This window comes from Triturus cristatus, chromosome 3_2 (genome assembly GCF_964204655.1).
Source record: "Triturus cristatus chromosome 3_2, aTriCri1.1, whole genome shotgun sequence".
NCBI lineage: Eukaryota > Metazoa > Chordata > Amphibia > Caudata > Salamandridae > Triturus > Triturus cristatus.
Genome location: NC_140584.1, coordinates 784,970,224 through 784,989,656, shown reverse-complemented (window position 1 = coordinate 784,989,656; position 19,433 = coordinate 784,970,224). Strand labels below are relative to the sequence as shown.

The window sequence follows — 19,433 nt, the reverse complement described above, 5'->3', positions numbered from 1 at the left end:
ACGTGCGTTTTGTTATTTTGAGATGGACATACGCACTCTCCACTTTGGACTCTGGTGTCGTCGACGAGCCAGTCGTCGGTGTCGTTGTCGACGGTGAAGCACCGACTGGCAAAATGGAAGGAAACGTCGACAAAGCTCCCGTCGACGGAGCAGTCGTCAACGGTGCCGTCGTCGACGGGGTAGACGTCGACGGAACGCTCTTCGTAGACGTAGGCGTCGACACGCTCGTCGGCGATCGCAGCGTTGACGCTGGCTTGGACGTCGACGATGATTTTTTATTTTAATCGTCGGCGATACAGGTTTAGCAGGCGTCGACAATGAAGTCGTCGACGTGGACGAGGCAGAAGATGCCAAAGAGGTGGATACTGTCGTCGTCGATGAAGTTACCCCCACAGCTGTAGACGGGGATTTTCTCACCGTTGATGCCACCGTCGACGAAGCAGTCGTCGACGAGGTGGAACTAGGCTTTTTAAAAGGTGTGTAGAACCTCCTGTGGAGAAACCTGTGTTTGTAAAGCCTTAAGGGGAGCCTCGGAAGACTTTTTGTACGTCTTCTTTTGAGGGGGCTGCGACGAAGGTCCTGGAGAAGCAACTCTGGGCCTTTTGTGAGAGGATTTTGAAGATGTAGAGTAGCCTTCACTCTCCTCAGAAGACAAGACTTGGTCATTATCTATAAGCCTCTGCAGCCAAATTAGAAGGTGTCCCTCCCGATCTTTAAGGGTCTTTGAAGAAAATGTACGACATACCTTACAGTCCTTTGAGGAGCGGTCCGGGTAAAGACAATAGAGGCAGTTTTTGTGTTGGTCATCAACATGAAGCCTCTATTTACCACAGGAAGCACAGGGCCTAAAAAGGCCTTTCTTTGGAGTATCTGCCATGAAGATATTGAGAACTGACACAGAAGAAGGAATCCTGAAGAAACAAAATCACTGGAAATCTAGAAAAGAAGTAAAACTGAGCAGAGCTCAGGGGAGACTCCCTTAGCACGACGTGCGGTAGAAAATCTGAGGGACTAGAGCTCCTTCCAGTAGGGTTCCAGAGGGTGGTGATAGCTGATTGGCTCTTTTCTAGAGTTTGGTCCTTTTTACAAAAGGACATGGAGATGTTACTAATGTGAGGCCTTTGGCCTATTACTATATATGTCTAATGGGACATTACTTTATTTATGTACCGGGGACTCCCATCCCGACGACGGGGAATGATTCAGGCATGTGAATCTATGAAAGATACCCTAATACTGGATTAGAAAGAAAAAAAAAAAAAAAAAAAAAAAAATGAGACCGCACCTAGCGGTATACAATGACGCCAGGAAACGCAAGGAATCCGAGAAGGTATCTACACCCGCCCAGCTTAGGACAGAGCTATACAATAGCCTACAAGTACCCCACCTAGGGTATGACACGTCCCAAAACAAAACAGGGGAACACCTCTTAGGAAAACCCGCAGCAGAGGTCAAGAACATAAAAGACCTGTCGGTATCACCACAGGCGGCTTACCAATCAGCCCCAAAAAAATACACAGAGTCCAACCAGAGGACCTATACGGCTTCACTTACAGCCAAAAATCACACACCACAAAAGTTGAAGGGCTGTACCAGCAGCCAAAAGTACAGAGGGGCCAATTTAAGGACCCTGAAGGCATTCCAAGCCACACACAGCACACAGACGGGTCAACCGAAACACTAGGCCCAAAGAGAAAGGTGGGATAGATGCCTCCCATAAGACACCTGAGGACCGACAAGCCGAAGCTTACGGAGGGGGGAGGAGGGGGGAGGAGGACGGAGCCCCGCAAGGAGTAGTTGAATAGCGGAGTTCACGTGGGTGTTAAATTAAAGAATCCCATCAAAAGGCAGGTCAACAAGACGCTCCCGAATATTCTCTGAAAAGACCCTATCCCGCAACCAAGCATGGCGGCTGAGGGCCACAGAACTCGCCATAGCGCGGGCGAGAGAATCAGAGCCATCCAAGGCCGAACGGAGAATAAATGCAGCTAACTCCAGACCCTCCAGCACATGGTGCCGCAAATCAGCGCGGGCACCTTCGTGGGAGGTGCGAGACAGAAGGGACTCCGCTGAATCCCATAGGTCAGAGGTAGCCCTGGCCAACACACAAAGTGTGTTGAGCGCACGCAGAGCAGCACTAGTGGAAGCGAAAATGTTACGCCCCCAGGAGTCCAACCACCGGGCCTCCTGTGACGGAGGGAGCAACACTGAAGGCAAGGAAGGAAAAGCAGTCTGCAGGACAGGTTCCTGGGCAGAAGGGTGGGAAAAAAGGCAGACTGGATCGTGCGGGGCAGGACGGTGGCGGTGGAGGAGCGGCTGAGGCACCGGATCCCCTGTAGCAGGATGCCCCCAGGCCCCCAGAAGAGAGTTGTGTAGCAAAGCTTCAAATGGAAGCGGCTCCCCTCCACCAGAGTCCTGGTGGAGAACCTCACAAGTGGTCTGTTCGGAGTGGAGCGACCAGGTTGCCAATTTGCAAAATGCCGGTGGCCGTGGAGATGACCCGGACAAAGGCTACACTCGCCTCCGTAGGGCGTCGTGGGGGAGAGAGCAACTCTTCTGTGGGCGAAGGCTGCAATCTAAGCCGCCCATCCCCGTGCCCTGCTGGAGGAAGAAACGGCCAGACCCTGTAGGATGGAAGACCCATGGATGAGTGAGGTGCCTGAGGTGTCTCCGGTGAAGACAGAGAAGCCTGCGGGGCAATCAACTGCAAGGTGTGGAAGAGCGGGTCCGGGGGCTGTGAAAGCAGAGACGGCATAGAACCCGCCGGGGAAAAGGCAACAATGCGGCGTCCAGTGTCCGGTGAAGAGGAGACAAGGAGAGGACAATCCTCCGGAAAGGAAGGGACATCCGGAGAAGTCGTCGTCGATCCGACTTCGGGACGGTGCCGGGGAGTCCGCCATGGGCACCGGTGTGTCCTCGATCAGTGCCGAAGTGTCCACCAGGGGTGCAGAGTTGGCCTCCACCACCACGTGCCTCATAGGAGCAAGGGGCAGGGGTCTGAGTCGAAGTGGTCAATGAACGGCGCCGAAAAGGCACCGGCTCGACCTCCGACGAGGCAGCCGCCTGCGCAGAGGACCGAGAGGGACTCGGGGAGGTGCCCCGGGGCCCGGCCTCCACCCGCAGCGCTGCCAGGGCAGAAAGCCGTCGGTCCGGGAAGACAGCCGCCTGCCCAGAGGACCGAGGGGGACTCCGGGACGAGCCTGGAGTCCTGGCGACCTCCTGCTACACCACAGGGAACCCCGCGGGGTTTTGTGGTGAGGCAGGGACGCCGTGGGTCGAAGAGGGGGAATCCCGTAGGGCCGCACTTCGACGACACCACACCTTCAAGACCTGAAGTCGAACTAGTCGGTGCCGGGGGTGAAGCCGCCGGCGAGTCCGCAGAAGGCCCCGTGCATGGCGAGAGATCCGCGGAAGTCTCAGGGAGAGGAGGGGGGCCCAAAGAAGCCTGCAGAGCCGTAGCGTAGGCCTTCATTTGGGCCCTTGTCGCCCCAATGCCAGGAAACTGATAGGGTGGCGAGGGCACACGTCCCGAGAGGAACCCGCGCCCTCTGCAGAAGGAGGACAGGGCCTTGGTGGCAAGCTGCAGGCCTTACTGGTGGGCGAGCGACGTGGGGCCTCGGTGAAGGACGATGTCGCAGCCGGAATCGGTGGCTTGTGGACCCTTCCGAGGTAGGGGACGGACGCTGTGACGAGACCAATCTGGACAAGCGGGCCGAAAGCAATTTCATACGGCGCTCCCGCCGGGACTTCGGCTTGAGATGCTGACAAGCGTCGCAGTCCGCAGAATCATGGTGCTTGCCTAAACACCACATACAAATAGGGTGAGGGTCCGTCGCCGACATCTGACGCGTACAAGAAGCACACGTTTTGAAACCCGAAGGCATTGCACACTGTTCGCAACGCAAAGGCATTAAAAGAGGCCTGAAAACAGGTCAAGGGAACTCACTTCGGATCCACGTTGCACGCGGAAAAGAAGGAAACTGACGTCAGTGCGCCGGGGTGGGCTTGTGACCTCGCTGACATCACATTCGCGGACGTCAGGGCGGAGTCACGTGGTGGCGCGCAGAGATGCTGTGGCAAAAACAATTCCGGATCCAGTCTCACGCCTGGGAATAAAATCTACGTTAAGGAATCTGCGGCTAGTAGTCTCTATCAGATTGATGAGACAATGGCAGCCGAGCAATAAATATGGAGGTAAATGCAGCAGAGTGAGTGATATGCGCGTACTCTTGGGCACAGACAGATAGACACACAAATGGTGATCACAATTCCTTCATTATAGTACCCTTTGTTGCTTTGTATATATGAACATCTGATCTAGGATCATAATGAACCTCAGATACAGAGAATGGCCCCTGCAGCATGGTTAGAAATTTCTGGTCCCGTTCATAGCGAATCCGACAGGCTAGAAGAATCACAGTATGTTCTGAACACAGGTGTTCTAAAGTTTTCAACAAATCCTCAAAAGTATCCTCTAGGTAAACAATATCTGCTCCCAGAATCAAATCGAACGTTCTTGAGAAGCTCTCCAGGTCATGTCCCCAGGTCAATTCCATGACAGAAACATTTTGCTGGATATGAGCGGGCAGGTTTGCTCGGACATTCGACTCAAGAAATTCCAAAGCCACCTTTCGGTCAGTAATTGTCACATCTGCACCTGCAATAAACGCAAAAACCATTAACAGCAGTTATAAACGTTGCATTTACAAACGAAATTACATTAAATGCAATGAGGCAAATCACACCTGATGAATCTTAATCACATTGAACCATGTTTCTGATTTGAATCAACAAGAATATTTTACATTGTTGGTTCAGACTGGGGTCTTGGGCGTTTTCATATAGGTGGACACAAAATTTCTTCCATCTCCGCATTCCCTAGGTTTACAACAATTGGTGATAAATTACCCCAATTAGGTTTTATCAAGCAATCTCCTGTCAATTTGTATACTACATCCCAGGTTTCTCTCCATTACCCAGTTTTGAGACCCCTGCACCATCATGTGGCAAAAGCACAAAACCTTTAAAAACTTTCATAGCTCTATGATGCCATTTTATTTCAAGTTTTTTTAAATTGTTTTATTGGTACAGAACCATACATACTTCTAGGTGGGAATCTAATCACACCTAGCAGAGCTTCGACATTTATTAATACACGCACTCTGAATTATATTTATTACATCCTAGGAGACCCAATGCAAAGACATTTCCCTTGAATAAGGGAAGGAAATAATGCCCAACCAATATATTGCAGTATACCTCTCCATATACATTCTTGAATTACCATGGCCATACCACATAGTACAGCTTCAAATGCCCTTATAACAAAGAGAGGAGTTTTGAAAACATGTACCACAACACTGTCCCATGGAGCACGTCTGAGTAGACTCTCACTAATTAGAACAGACAAATCTGGGACATAATCTACCATCCCTCTGGATTAACATTATGTCCACCCCCCGCACTCACATCATCCCCAATACAATTCTCCATTATCATATTGTTGTACAGCTCATATGCCCACTCTCTTAATGGAAAGGACTAGGTAGGAAGAGATCAGGCTGATTTCAGGATTCTCCAGGAAAGTGGAATATTGGGATGATATTGGTTTATTAGGCGTAAGGTTAGGATAGAATGTCATACAGAGAAAGAGAGAAAAATCGAAAGTTGCATTGCTTCAGCTTTTTACTGCATATTCTCAAATCTTTTTAACTTTTCTATTATGTGTACTAACACTGTAACTAAGACATTGAATGATTAAAGTTATTTTTGTTTATTGTAGCCAGACTGAAGAGGAAGCGTGTGAAAAGGCTAATTTTCATTGACTGTACATTTATATTAGACAATATGGCACACTTGTTGCGAGCAGGAATGTCAAGTAAATCAAAAGACCTATAAAATATAAATAGGGTTTCAGGCTTTCAGTTAAAACCAATAAGTGATATTCACCACTGAAGAGAATGTTTCTTTTTCAGTAGAATCTGGAAAGCACCATATTTTGCTCCAATTTTACTGCTTTGGCACTCTGTTATGTCAGAGTATAGCTGCGGCCCCTACCTCAAACTCTTTCCTGGAATGGAAGCTCCTACTACGACTCACTCAGGCCGTGGTTAGCTGCTTAATATGCTCTTGTGACTATCTACAAGGTCCCTAGACGTACTTTATTTCCATTCTGGGAGCCTTGCTCAACCTGTGTGTCCTCGGATCACTGTACGTTGCTGTGTAATGGCTAGCAGATGAATAGCTGGACTCTGCGCAGTGTCTCAGTCCAGGGTAGCGAGACATTCATGATGTAGAACTCCTTCACTAAGAAAGTTATAGGGTTTTGTTTTTAGAAAGCTGTAGTGTAAATCTAGGCAACAAAGAACGCTATGCATATAGATACTCCAGAATCAATCTCCTTATCGAAAACACTGCACCCAGCTCTCCTGCTCCTAGGTTTACCTTATGATGGTCTGAAAAGCCTTTATGAACCACATCCCCTCAAACATAAGGATCCGAGGCCGTATTATTTTGAACAACTTCAATGCCCATTACACATTCTCAGCACAGGTTCCTGCACCAGTTTTGCTGATATTCTGCTGCTTCTAGCCCATAAATTAACTCAGAAACCTTACATGTTAGAGTATAAGTTGTAGACACTACAACTCCGAAACATGGAAGTCAATCACTGCTCTTTGTTTCCAAGTATTAATATCAGACAGCACACTTTTAAGAAAAACAGATGTGTAGACCCCTTCTTAGCCAGTGCACTACAATGGGACACCGGCATAAAGCAGCCCTATGATCATAAAGTTCAGTTTTCATTCCTACATGTCAAAGTGAAGCTTGGACCTTATGGTGTGGAAACAAAACTTGAAACTTGACAACAACACATGTACAAACCCCTGTGACTGCAATTGATTGAAGCACATTGAGCTGTTTTCCCCCCTCAAGAACCCCTCAAGATGGAAAATGCACTAGAACTGTAAATCCACATCAATTGTTGATATAAAATCAGAATAAAAAAGTAACATTTACACTTTCTATTATAAAATCTAAACACATATTGTAAGAAATTGGTTTATTATTTGGGGTGGTTGACTTGCCACTTCAAGGAACAATCACAACCAATGTCAAAGGGAACCCTCAAAGTCAATAAATTAACCTAAACTTAACCTCCCGGGAGCGATGACACAGAGCAGAAGAGCTCAACTTTGGGCAATGTGTAAAGTATTTCTACAATACCAAAACAGTAATAAAGTCAAAATGCAAAACAATAAAAATCCCAAACCAAATTAACAAAATAGAGTAAAATGTAATAAACAAAATTGCCCTAAATTGACAAAAATCCAATAAGGGGAACTGGAGATATGAATCTTTAAAGTTTTAAGAAGGAATAGCACCAAGAAGCACAAAATTCAAATGAGAGTATGGTTGCGGTAGATCGAGACCGAATGTAATTTGACGCTGACCAAGTTTGAGCGCCGATAGGATACACCAACCAGGTTCGTCCGGGACAAAGATTTTACCTCCTGACTTTTGTTCTTCAAGACACAATCCACCAAAAGTGTACACTTCTAAAGCCCCTCTGGACCTCAGGGGTGTCACTTTAGAAGGCACAGGGTGTCAGGCAGAGGCCAACAGCTGAGTCCAGTCCTATCAGGCCACTGACAGCAGGTCCAGTCCTCTTCTGTTCTTCCTCAGGTTCTGTAATGTTCTAAAGTGGGTGCCTGGAGTGTCAAATCTATGTTTGGCACAAGTGGATGGGAATGACTGCTGGGCTTGCCCTATTCCATGAGGTGAAAGTTCCCTGGGCCAATCCTACCCACTTTGGGCCTTTTCAAGCTGGTAAAGCCTTCAGTCACACTAAACTTTGACTCCGAGGGCTAGGTGTGTGGGCAGTGTTCTATGGAAATATAAGTGTCTCCCAAGTCTAATACTAAAATCCAGTTTGAAGCAGCCACTGTACAGCCAATACACCAGAGACAGACATCTGGTAGGACAAAAGCAGGGTTTTCCAGCACATCACAGTGGATACACAAGAACGGTCTCGGAATCCTGGTCTCTACGCTTCAAGTGGGGAGAAGAGTTGGCCTAACGGCTAGGGCGGTCGACCTTGAATCTGGGGAACTGGGTTCGAGTCTCGGCAAGGACGCTGAACATCTTGTGATTCTGGGTAAATCACGTAATCTCCCCGTGCCTAACAATAAATGAATCTGTCCTCATGTAATGCAACTGGTGTTATGTAAAGCGCTCCGATACCCGATTTGGGTCAAGTTCGCGCTATATAAAACTCTGTAAAAAAACACATAAAGTGCTCCCTAAGTGCTCTATGAAAGCACAGCATATCTGTCAAGCAGGATTTGACACAAATGTCAGATAGGATGCTTACAGCCCCCACCCTTTTTGTGAGCTGAAGGACGTCATCCCTGCGCATTCAGGGTGACACGTGAATCACAGGAACCTAGCTTAATCAGGAGGAAAGCTTTGCGGCGTTGGCTCCCAAGAAGGGACAGTGATGTAGCTGCAGTGAAGGTGGGGTGGGGTGGATTGGGCAGATAACAGGAATAAAAACAGCAGTGAACTGAAAAGTTGCAGGAGCACCCCATAAATGACTTTCTAACACATTGCAAAGCGGCAGAACGCAGGAAAAGTATTTTTAAAATGTTTGTATAGGGCAAGACTTGATGGAAGATTCCCTAAAAGTGCCTTGATGTGCCATCAACATTAGCAACTGCTCACGTTTCTCACCCAGACAGCTGTACTTTAGTCCTCTGCTGTATGTCCCTAAAACAGGAACTGCTAGAACCATGCGGGGGAGGGAGGCAGCTATCAGCACAGACGACTAGAAAGAAATAGACATGCCAGTCATGAAGACAGACCTGTTGCACAGTATCCACTGATTTTAAATAAGAACTGAAGATGATATTTAAAAAGCTTACTTGATCTGCACTCTGACCGGAGTGCTAGGATTAGTGATCTTATACAGGAAATGCACTCTATGGGTGCCAGAGTGGTGAAAATATAAACTGGGGTCTATACATTGTTTTTTCCAGATTGAATCTCGAGCTGACACAAAAGTCAATGGAATTGTTGAAAACAGAGGAACTTGAGAACAGATCTAGAAGGGAGAACCTACAATTTAAGGGCCTGAAATAAGATGGAGAAAGCCCTAATCTGAGGGCTTTAATGATAGGCATGTTCTCGACTCTTCTGAGCGATGATCATCTGAACCTCTGCCTAGACAGGGTACACCATGGGCCAACAAGAGACCTCAGCACTCCTTGAGGCTGAGAGATATCCTGGTCAAATTTTATTATTTAAGAGGAAGTTCTCAGGGCCTCTAGTTCAAGACTTCCAAGACTGCACTTGCACGATATTTCAAGGCGTGTCACTAGCGATCCTTGAGAATCTGTTAACAATTAACATATCCATTGTGCATGGCCTTCCGATTTAAGGAGGGGCAACGTTATTTTATAGAAAGGTCGGAGATGGCCAACCTTTTAAAGATCTGATGAAGAACCAATCCCAGGAGGAACCACATTCCAACTAAATAAGGCTGGACTAAACTGAAAGAAGCAAAACCAAAGGAAATGATGGACGGAGTGTTGAACATTGCAAGCACTCACCCCCAGTCAACTGATCTGGGTTTAATCGACCACCGTTCTTTAGCCCACTCTGCCACCCCAGTTCAGACATGGCCATATGCAAATCAGTCTGACCCTGTGCCTCATGGGAACAGTCCAGCCCGAACTGCTAAGCCATGTCTTCCCTGGACCGAAAACAAGCTTCCTAGGACCGGTTTCTGGCATTTCAGCCGTCTTCAGCCAGGCTTGCTTGAATCCAGTGGCAAAGTGAGCAAGGGACTCACGTCTGAGCATACCCTGCCAACTTATGGCGAACAAAGCAAAACCAAAGGAAGTCCCTTGCTCACTTTGCCACTGGATTCAAGCAAATCTTCCACCCTCCCACGCCTCTGCCCCGCCCGTCCCTACAGCGCTGGCTCAGAGTCAGCAAATGCAAAATAAAAGGATGCAAGAACATACATCGTTTAATTCTTCATTTGCTAGCTCTGTGCAAGCAGTGGGGAGACGCTTCTGCGCCAAGCGGTTGTCGGTCTGCTTGGCGTCTGATTAATGCAAGCATTCATTTGACAAATCAGATCTGAAGAACTTACCCAGTAAAGCAGCTACTATGCCCACCAGTCCTGTTCCGGCACCCAGCTCGATCGCAGACTGCTTTTGTAGGTCAATAGTGCCCATCTCCAAAAAGGTGCAGAGAATAACGGCCTGAAAAGAGAAATCCAGCTTCAAAAATGTTGCCATCTTGCCATAAAATATTTGCTCTGAAGAAAGATCTGGACAGGTCAGGATGCATTTAGTATTGCTGATATCCACGTCATTTACAATTACAGACTGCTTCCCGCTTATGCTGCGCAGTAATTTGCAATTGGATTAAAAACTGCTAAATCATGGGAACCTGCGACAGCAAAACAACATTGCTACAAGAAGGGAAAGTGCAATAAAAAGTAAACATTGCTATATTCCCATATTAGCCATAGGAAACACACTTTAATTGTTTTATTGTTTGTTGTTTCATCTGTTTAGCCATACAATAAGTAAAAACAGTTAATTGATACATAAGAACATATAAAACAATGATCAATCACAGACATTTGTAGAGCGCACTACTCACCCGTAGGGTCTCAAGGCGCTGGGGGGAGGGGGGTGCCGCTACTGCTCGAACAGCCAGGTCTTCAGCTTCTTCCTGAAGGAGAGGTGGTCTTGGGTCAGGCGTAGGTCGGTCGGGAGGGAGTTCCAGGTCTTGGCGGCCAGGTAGGAGAAGGACCTTCCTCCTGTAGTCGCTCTTCGGATGCGGGGGACGGCGGCGAGGGCGTGGTTGGCTGATCGGAGGTGGCGTTTGGGAGCGTAGAAGTTGATTCGGTTGTTGAGGTAGCTCGGGCCTTGGTCGTGTAGGGCTTTGTGTGCGTGGGTGAGGAGGCGGAAGGTGATTCTTTTGTTGACGGGGAGCCAGTGTAGGTCTCTCAGATGTCCAGAGATGTGGCTGGTTCGTGGGATGTCGAGGATGAGTCTGGCTGAGGCGTTCTGGATCCGCTGGAGTCTCTTTTGGAGCTTGGCGGTGGTACCGGTGTAGAGGGCGTTGCCGTAGTCCAGTCGGCTAGTGACGAGGGCCTGGGTGACGGTCTTCCTGGTCTCGGTGGGGATCCACCAGAAGATCTTCCGTAGCATGCGTAGGATGTTGAAGCACGCCGAGGAGACGTTGTTGACTTGCCTGGTCATGGAGAGGGAGGAGTCCAGGATGAAGCCCAGGTTGCGTGCGTGGTCTGTCGGTTTGGGTGCGGTGCCCAGGGCGGGAGGCCACCAGGAGTCGTCCCAGGCGGAGGGTGAGGAGCCCAGGATGAGGACCTCCGTCTTGTCTGAGTTCAGTTTCAGGCGGCTGGTCGTCATCCATTCGGCTACCTCTTTCATCCCTTCGTGCAGGTTGGCTCTGGCGGCGGCGGGGTCGTCGGTCAGGGAGAGGATCAGCTGGGTGTCGTCGGCGTAGGAGATTATGCTGAGGTTGTGTTGGCGTGCGATGGCCGCGAGGGGGCTCATGTAAACGTTGAAGAGGGTGGGGCTCAGCGAGGATCCTTGAGGGACGCCGCAGATGACTTCGGTGGCCTCTGACTTGTACGGTGGTAGGCGGACTCTCTGTGTTCTTCTGTCGAGGAAGGAGATGATCCATTCCAGAGCCTTCTCCTGGATTCCGACGTTGCTGAGGCGATGCACTAGGGTGCGGTGGCAGACAGTGTCGAATGCCGCGGAGAGGTCTAGGAGGATGAGGGCCGCTGTTTCTCCCTTGTCCATCAGGGCTCGGATGTCATCGGTGGCGGCGATGAGGGCGGTCTCGGTGCTGTGGTTGGCTCGGAAGCCAGATTGTGAGGGGTCGAGGGATCCATTCGTCTCAAGGAAGGCGGTCAGCTGCTTGTTGACGGTCTTCTCGATGACTTTGGCTGGAAACGGGAGGAGCGAGATGGGGCGGTAATTCTTGAGTTCGGTGGGGTCTGCTGTGGGTTTCTTGAGAAGAGCGCTGAGTTCGGCGTGCTTCCAGCTCTCAGGGAAGGTGGCGGTGTCGAAGGATGTGTTGATGACGTCTCGCAGGTGGGGTGCGATGACAGCGTCGGCCTTGTTGAAGACGTGGTGAGGGCAGGGGTCGGTCGGCGATCCGGAGTGGATGGAGTTCATCGTGCGGATGGTGTCTTCGGTGCTGATCGGAGTCCAGGCGTGGAGGGTGGTGGTGGGGGGTGGTTGTTCGGTCGTGGTGTGCGTTGGTTGGTTGTTGAAGCTGTTGTGTATGTCCGTGATCTTGTTGTGGAAGTAAGATGCGAGGGAGTTGCAGAGGTCTTGCGATGGGGTGATGTCGTTGTTTCCTGCGTTGGGGTTGGAAAGCTCTTTCACGATGTTGAAGAGTTCCTTGCAGTTGTGTGCGTTGTTGTCCAGCCGGTCCTTGAATGCAGTTTTCTTGGCGGCGCGGATCAGCTGGTGGTGCTTCCGGGTGGCAAGCTTGAGGGTGGTCCTGTTGTCTGGTGTTGGTTCCCTTCTCCAGACTTTCTCGAGGGCTCGGCAGTTCTTCTTGGAGCTCTTGAGTTCGTCGGTGAACCATGGGGCTTTCCTACTGCCGGGTCTGCTGGGCGGGATCCTCAGCGGGGCGAGCTCGTCCGCGCAGTCGCTGATCCACTTCGTGAGGTTGTCGGCGGCCTGGCTGGGGTTCGCTGAGCTGGCAGGAGGGTGCTGGCTCAGGGAGGTGGCGAGCTGGTCGGCTGTGATCTTGTTCCAGCTTCTGCGGGCAGTCTGTTGCTGGTGGTGGTGGGTCGTCGTTCTTTTGAAGGTGAAGTGGACGCATCTGTGGTCCGTCCATTGAAGCTCTGTGGCGTGGCTGAAGGCGATGTCTGTGCTGGATGAGAAGACTGCGTCGAGTGTGTGTCCGGCGAGGTGGGTGGGGGTGGACACCAGCTGCTTGAGTCCAAGATTGGCGAGGTTGTCGAGCAGGGTGCTGGTGTTGCGGTCGTTGTTGTTCTCCAGGTGGAAGTTGAGGTCCCCCAGGAGTATGTAGTCAGCGGAGGGGAGGGCATGCGGGCTGACGAAGTCGGCGATGTCCTCGCTGAATTGGGTGCGTGGTCCCGGAGGTCGGTAGATCAGGGTGCCTCTGAGGGTGGTCTTCGGGTCGGTGTGGATTTGGAAATGCAGGTGTTCGGCGGTGGTCAGGGTGTTGTCGGTGCTAGTCGTGATACGGATGGTGTTCCTGTGGATGATGGCGATGCCTCCTCCCATCTGGTTGGCGGTGCGGTCCCTCCGGGTGATCTTGTAGCCTTCTGGGATGGCGACGGCGATGTCGGGAGCTGAAGAGGCGTTCATCCAGGTCTCCGTGATGAAGGCAACGTCAGGGGCTGTGGTGTCTAGGAGGTTCCAGAGTTCTATGGCGTGTCTGTGGACGGAGCGGGTGTTGAGCAGGATGCACTTGAGGTGGGTGCTGCTGGTGTTCGACTTGGCGGGTGCTGGAGCGAGGCAGGTCTGGATGCAGGAGAACTTGCAGGCGTGGCAGCTGAAGGGTCCGTGGGTGCGTCGTGGTGTGGCTCGGTGGCATCCTGGGAATCGGCCGGTGTTGAGTGCGATGAGGGTGGCGGCGGTGTACGTCAGGCGGGTCGGCTGGGGTCCCCGTGGGCCAGGGGTCCTGGCACTGGGCGCGGTCCAGGCGCGGACGGGCGCAGACGGGCTTGCCTTTGGCGCGCCTTCGGCGCACAATCGGCGCGCCCGCTGCGCGTGACCGCTGCGCGTTCGCACGGTCGCCATATATGGCGAAGTGCGCGGGGGGGCGGAGCAGCTGGGAGGCGGGAGCGGGGAGGGTACAGAAGGGAAAAAGGGGCGTGGTTCGCGGCGGTGGCGGGAAGCGGGGAGCGGGGAGCGAAGTCGAAGGCTAGTCGTGGGCAGCAAACACGCGATACAGAGGCAAAAGAAACAACTATACAACAATTCTAATCAGTCAGGCAGCAGGGGCACAGGGATAAGAAATACGAGATACAGAAGGAGGAAGAATTCAGGTTATGCAAACAATACAAAGCAATCGGACAGCAGGGGCACAGGGAAAGAAACGCGAGATACAGAAGGCAAGAATTCAGGTTATGCAAACAAAACTAAGCAGTCAGACCGCAGGGGCACAGGGAGAGAAGCGGACCACGCCGCTCGAAGGAGGGGGCGTGGCCGCGCGGCGGCAGCCGGGCAACGAGGCACAAATGCGGGGAGGCACACGCAGCAGCTGGTGGCCGTGCGGCGCGGGGGTGTCCTAGAACTAGGTCACACTCACCTGCGTCGCACGGTCGCCATATATGGCCAAGTGCGCGGGGGGGCGGAGCAGCTGGGAGGCGGGAGCGGGGAGGGTACAGAAGGGAAAAAGGGGCGTGGTTCGCGGCGGTGGCGGGAAGCGGGGAGCGAAGTCGAAGGCTAGTCGTGGGCAGCAAACACGCGATACAGAGGCAAAAGAAACAACTATACAACAATTCTAATCAGTCAGGCAGCAGGGGCACAGGGATAAATACATATTTGGCATATATAATCATCCTAACAAGAGCTTCCTAACAAAGTACAGGTGCCTATATGCAATGAAAGGAATAAAACAAAAGCATAAACAGCATAAGACCCCCCAACAATAAATATTCCTACTAAAACCAGGTCCAGATTCCCAGGGCGACTGGCAGCTCCCCCAGGCGGGGCTAGGCTGCCCATAGGTACGAAGCTATCAAAATGAAAACATATTCAACTTCACTTCTGAGGCTAAACAGCAATACCATTTTAACAGATTTAATCTCATATGATCTCAAAAGGGCCAGTAGCCATCTCCTGCGTTCTAGGTCATATTTTGAACAAAACAGTAAAAGAAAATGAAGTAGATTATCATCCCCCCCAACTTACAGTCACAAAATTCATCACCTGTGATAAGTTTGGAGCATCCGACTAGGTATTCCCTGGTCAGCAAGATATCCAATCTAAACTTAGCATATAGCATCCGTTTTTATTCAGGAAAGATTGAGTCTAGATAGAACCTACTGGGAGAGCCATGGCTACTACTAAAATACTCTCCCTGAATAGAACTAGGCCGTATCATAGACAGTTTCTTCTTCCACTTGCGCTCAAGGTAGAGTTCCTTTACTAGGTCAGCAGTTTCCTGCTTTAATTTGCTCAGCTCAGATCACAGAAACCCCTGCTGCAAATCATTTAAGGTATGTTTGACATAGGCCAACCAAGTATTCCCATCAAGTCCATAAGTATCGTCAGCGTCTTCCAATGCCTTTAGGTAGATTGCTGCTTTAGGGTTCCTCACCACTATAGCCCAGTGTATGTCAGCATCTTCCAATGACTTTAGGTAGATTGTGGCCTTAGGGTTCTTCACCACTATAACCCAGTGTAACACCAGTGTTAAAGCTGCTGCTTCTGCTTTTGGCATAAGTTCTGCATGCAGTGCTTTTAGACCTGGCATCTTTTGGTGTGTTTCCCCTGTCTTTTTGCTTTCTGACCTCCCAGTGTTGACTCTGTTTTTGCTGGTTTAGTGTCTCTGCGCACTTTCTCACTGCTGTTCAGTGTTAAAGTGCAAGTGCTCCTGTTGTAAATTGTTATTATGGATTGGTGTCTCCATGATTGGCATATTTGATTTACTGGTAATCCCCTAGTAAAGTGCACTGTGTGTGCCAGGGCCTGTTAATTAAATGCTACTAGTGGGCCTGCAGCACTGATTGTGCCACCCACATGAGTAACCCTGAAAAGGTATCTCAGACCTGCCACTGCAGGGTCTGAGTGCAGTTTGTAACTGCCATGTCGACCTGGCAAGTGCACCCACTTGTCAGGCCCTAATCTTCCCTTTTCTTACATATACGTCAACTCTAAAGTAGGCCTAAAGTACCCCTATGGGCGGGGTGCGGTGCAAGGTAAGACATGTACTGGTGTGAGTGGCATGTCCTGGTAGTGAATTACAGTGCATTTCTTTTTTCACTATGGAAAGGTTATCAGTCCCATAGGGTAGAATGTGAGTTTTACTTATAACATCTTATACGCATAACTTCCCACTGGGACAAGATAGGGAAATGGACCTTAGTATGCCTGGACTCCGAATGTAAAAATGCCTCTTTTAGTAACGATGATTTTTATGTTGTGTGTGTGAAAATACCACTTTTAGAAAGTAGATATTTTCTTGCTTCACTATCCTGTGCTGGGCTTGTGGATTGACTGTCTGGCTTTGGAGTGACAAGGGCTGGGGATGTGCACTCTCTTCAGACTGTCACTGGGGTTGGGGGCGGGGTTTGAGGTGTGTCCTGACTTTCCTAGATGAGTCAGACCTGGGCTGCAATTAGAGTAGTGGGAGGAGATTTCCTTGCACCGGAATGAGCCTGGTCTGCCTTGAACAATGCTGTATCCCTCTCCTGCCAGGAGGCTTCGCCAGAGAGGGCAGAACTGGTTTGGCCTAAGCACAGAGAGAACAAAGGAATGTGGAGTATAAATATTGGGCCCAGAACATTAAAACTTGCTGGAATCAAGTAACCTGCCAAGAAGAAGAGCTGTCAGGAGGAGTACTGCCACTTTGCTGTGTTGTTGCTTTGTTGGGTTAGCCTGCAGTTGCTGATTCTGCCTTAGGCAGTGAAAGGACTGGACTGAACTTTCTTTACCTGTACTGAGTATCTCCAAGGGCTTGAAGTAGAGCTTGCCTCCTGTTCTAAAGTCTCAGGGACTGCAAAGACTTCACCAACCTCTGGGTACCGCTTCTCGAACCATTGTTTCAGTTGCCACAGAGAAGGGAAAAGTCACTGACTCCGTCACTGGCTCTGTATCCTGACGGCACCGCAGAAGGTACCGTCCGCATCTAGCACCGCAACCCTGGTCTCAGCGACAACGACTACCACCACTGCCACCACTACCTTGCCGCTGCTTGCACCTGTGGGCACTGCACTCTGCACCACCTCGCTTCACTTCACTTCGCCATCCTGGTCTCACCGATGCAGTCGCTGAATGCGACTTTTGTGACCACATTGTGGATTGGGGGCACCGCTCGTAAGTCTCACGATGCACCGCCCAGTCGCACACTGCAGTTCGGACTGACCGATGCCAGCTCCCCGCACCCAGCTCGGTTGCCTGCACCGTAATCTGTCAGCACCTCAACGAGCACTGGGCTTCACTCTGCATTGCAGCCCTGGTCTCACCAATACCGCGACTTGACGGCACCGCCCAGGCCGTTTCGCAGCGCAACTGCAACGGTTGCCACAACCGGCCAACACTAACTTGTCGGCTGCAACACAAAAGGTACTGTTTACAAGTCTGTCAACGCCCCTGACCGACGCAGTCAGATGGAACTGTCGGATTCTGTTGTTTACAGCACCATTGTAGCCCAAGACCTATTTTTGATCTTGCCAGTTTGAACTTGCAACTTCATCATGTCTGAATCAAGAGCATCATCTGTTGCATCCTTGGAAGTGGTATTTGAGGAGGGTAGGTTGGAATCCTACAACGTGAAAGAGTTGAAGGCTGTTTGCAAAAACCTAAAGGTCCAAGTCAGAGGCCTCACCAGGAAGGAGGAGCTACAAAAGGTGCTGAGGGACTGTGTAGCAGCCAGACACGACAGTGGGCAGTCTGGAGAGATCAGTGGGCAGACAGAGGAGCCTATTCCTAGGGTGGATGTGCTTTTGGGAGGGGTGCGGGAGGAACCCTCCAGGCCAGGCAGCGATGGCTTGTCCACAGAAGAGCTAGAGGACAGGCAGGAAGCAAGGATGTTTGAATTGGAAAATCTCCGGATGGAGAATGAAAGGGAAGACAAAAGAATATAATACACAAACCTATATTAGGGAAGTTCCCTAGTCAGGCAAGGGGCAGAGAGGAATTCAATGAGGGAGTACGCCCTCCCGTGGGTAACACTAAATCACTATAAGTACTCCTGCGATGGTCCAACCAGTAATAACAATATACTGCTAGTTCAAACGGTGGTATGCCCTATCTGAAGTGTAAGACACCACCTAAGTGTGGGGAAGGAAGCAAGTCCTTTTGTTATTATTTTCCCTCACACACCCTAGTGGTGTCATGCTTCATCATCGGGACACCCCGACGCCTAAAAGTCAAGGTGGGCTCAACCAGTATTCCAGGGAGCACTTGATGAGATGTTATTTGGCCAGGGGGTTTTAAATATTAAAAATCGGTGTCAAACCCCAGTTTCACTTTATTCTTGGGTTTGGCACTGATAATAAAAACAACATAAGTGGGTATCCAGGGATATTATGGTCCTAGGACCCTATTGCCAACATGTTTCTGTTCTAATAGCCCCTTAAAGGGTGCGCGGACATTCTTCAGGGCGTATACCCCCTGTTAAATTAGAAAGGGGACTTCCCTATACTAATGTGCAGTGTAAGGGCAGGTAGCTGCTCCTTATTATAAAGCTGTCGTTCTGTTAATAAATTCACTCCATCCCAATTTAGGAGAGGATAAACATCATGTGGGACCTCTATACATGGGGTAGCCCTGTAGTCACACAGCCACCAAGGGTCCTGCCCCGTATGTACACCTATTCGGTATGGGTTCCCACGATTCGAATAGCCATGGAGGAAAGGAAGATGATCTTAGATCATGAACGTGGTCTTAAGGAGCTGGAGCTAAGGAGTAGGACCAGCTCAGATGGTGGCAGCAATTCATCAGTGTAGGCAGATAGAATTGTTCACATCCCCAAGAACGTAGGAAAATAATTCAAGAAGAGGGATGACATACAAAGGTGGTTTCAGGGTTATGAGGAATCTATCCACATGAATGGGATCCCTGAGAAGAATTGGGGGGCAGGATTGTGACCTCTTTTCCCAGAAGAAGCAAGGGATACTTTAGTGGCTTTGGGTAAGGTTTGTAACCTCACCTATGCTGACATGATGTAGGCCCTTCACACCAGGTATGATCTGACCACTGAAAAGTAAAAGGATCAGTTTAGGTCCAGTAAGAGAACTGATGCAAACACTTGGTTGGAACGTGTGGATGCGTTTTGCAGGTCACTGGTTGTTTGGGTGAAGTGCAGTAATGTGACAGCTTTTCAGGGGCTCTGCAATTTGATTGCATGGGACCACTTGTCTAGTCTATGTTTTGCAGAGCTGTGCCAGCACTTGGTTGATAGTAAGCCGACTGACCCCAGGAAGCTTGCTATGGAGGCAGACCGCTGGGTGAGTACCAGGGTCCACAAGAAAGCGTTTGGGGGAGACTCAGCCAAAGGTGGGAAGGGTCCCCAGCAGAAGAGTGGGGGGGGGAGGGGGACAAGGGTAAAGCACAGGAGTTCTCTAAAGGGCCCCAAACTAATACCCAGGGTAAAGGTTCCTATCCCCCATGAGACAAGGAAGCAGTGGTCTCTTCAGGAAAGCCTGCAGAGACCGGTCCCCACAAATGCTG

General features: G+C 50.2%; 1 protein-coding gene across 1 annotated transcript in view; it reads right to left on the bottom strand.

Annotated features, from left to right (window-relative positions):
• Positions 1-4,256: 4,256 nt before the first annotated feature.
• The window catches only part of METTL21A (methyltransferase 21A, HSPA lysine), a 76,967-nt gene continuing 61,790 nt past the window's right edge, over positions 4,257-19,433 (bottom strand). The window contains exons 3-4 of the mRNA XM_085648880.1: positions 10,160-10,271; positions 4,257-4,657 (exon numbers count right to left, since the gene is read on the bottom strand). Of these exons, the coding sequence (XP_085505006.1) occupies positions 4,263-4,657; positions 10,160-10,271 (507 nt within the window). The 3' untranslated portion in view covers positions 4,257-4,262. The remainder of the gene's footprint in view (positions 4,658-10,159; positions 10,272-19,433) is intronic.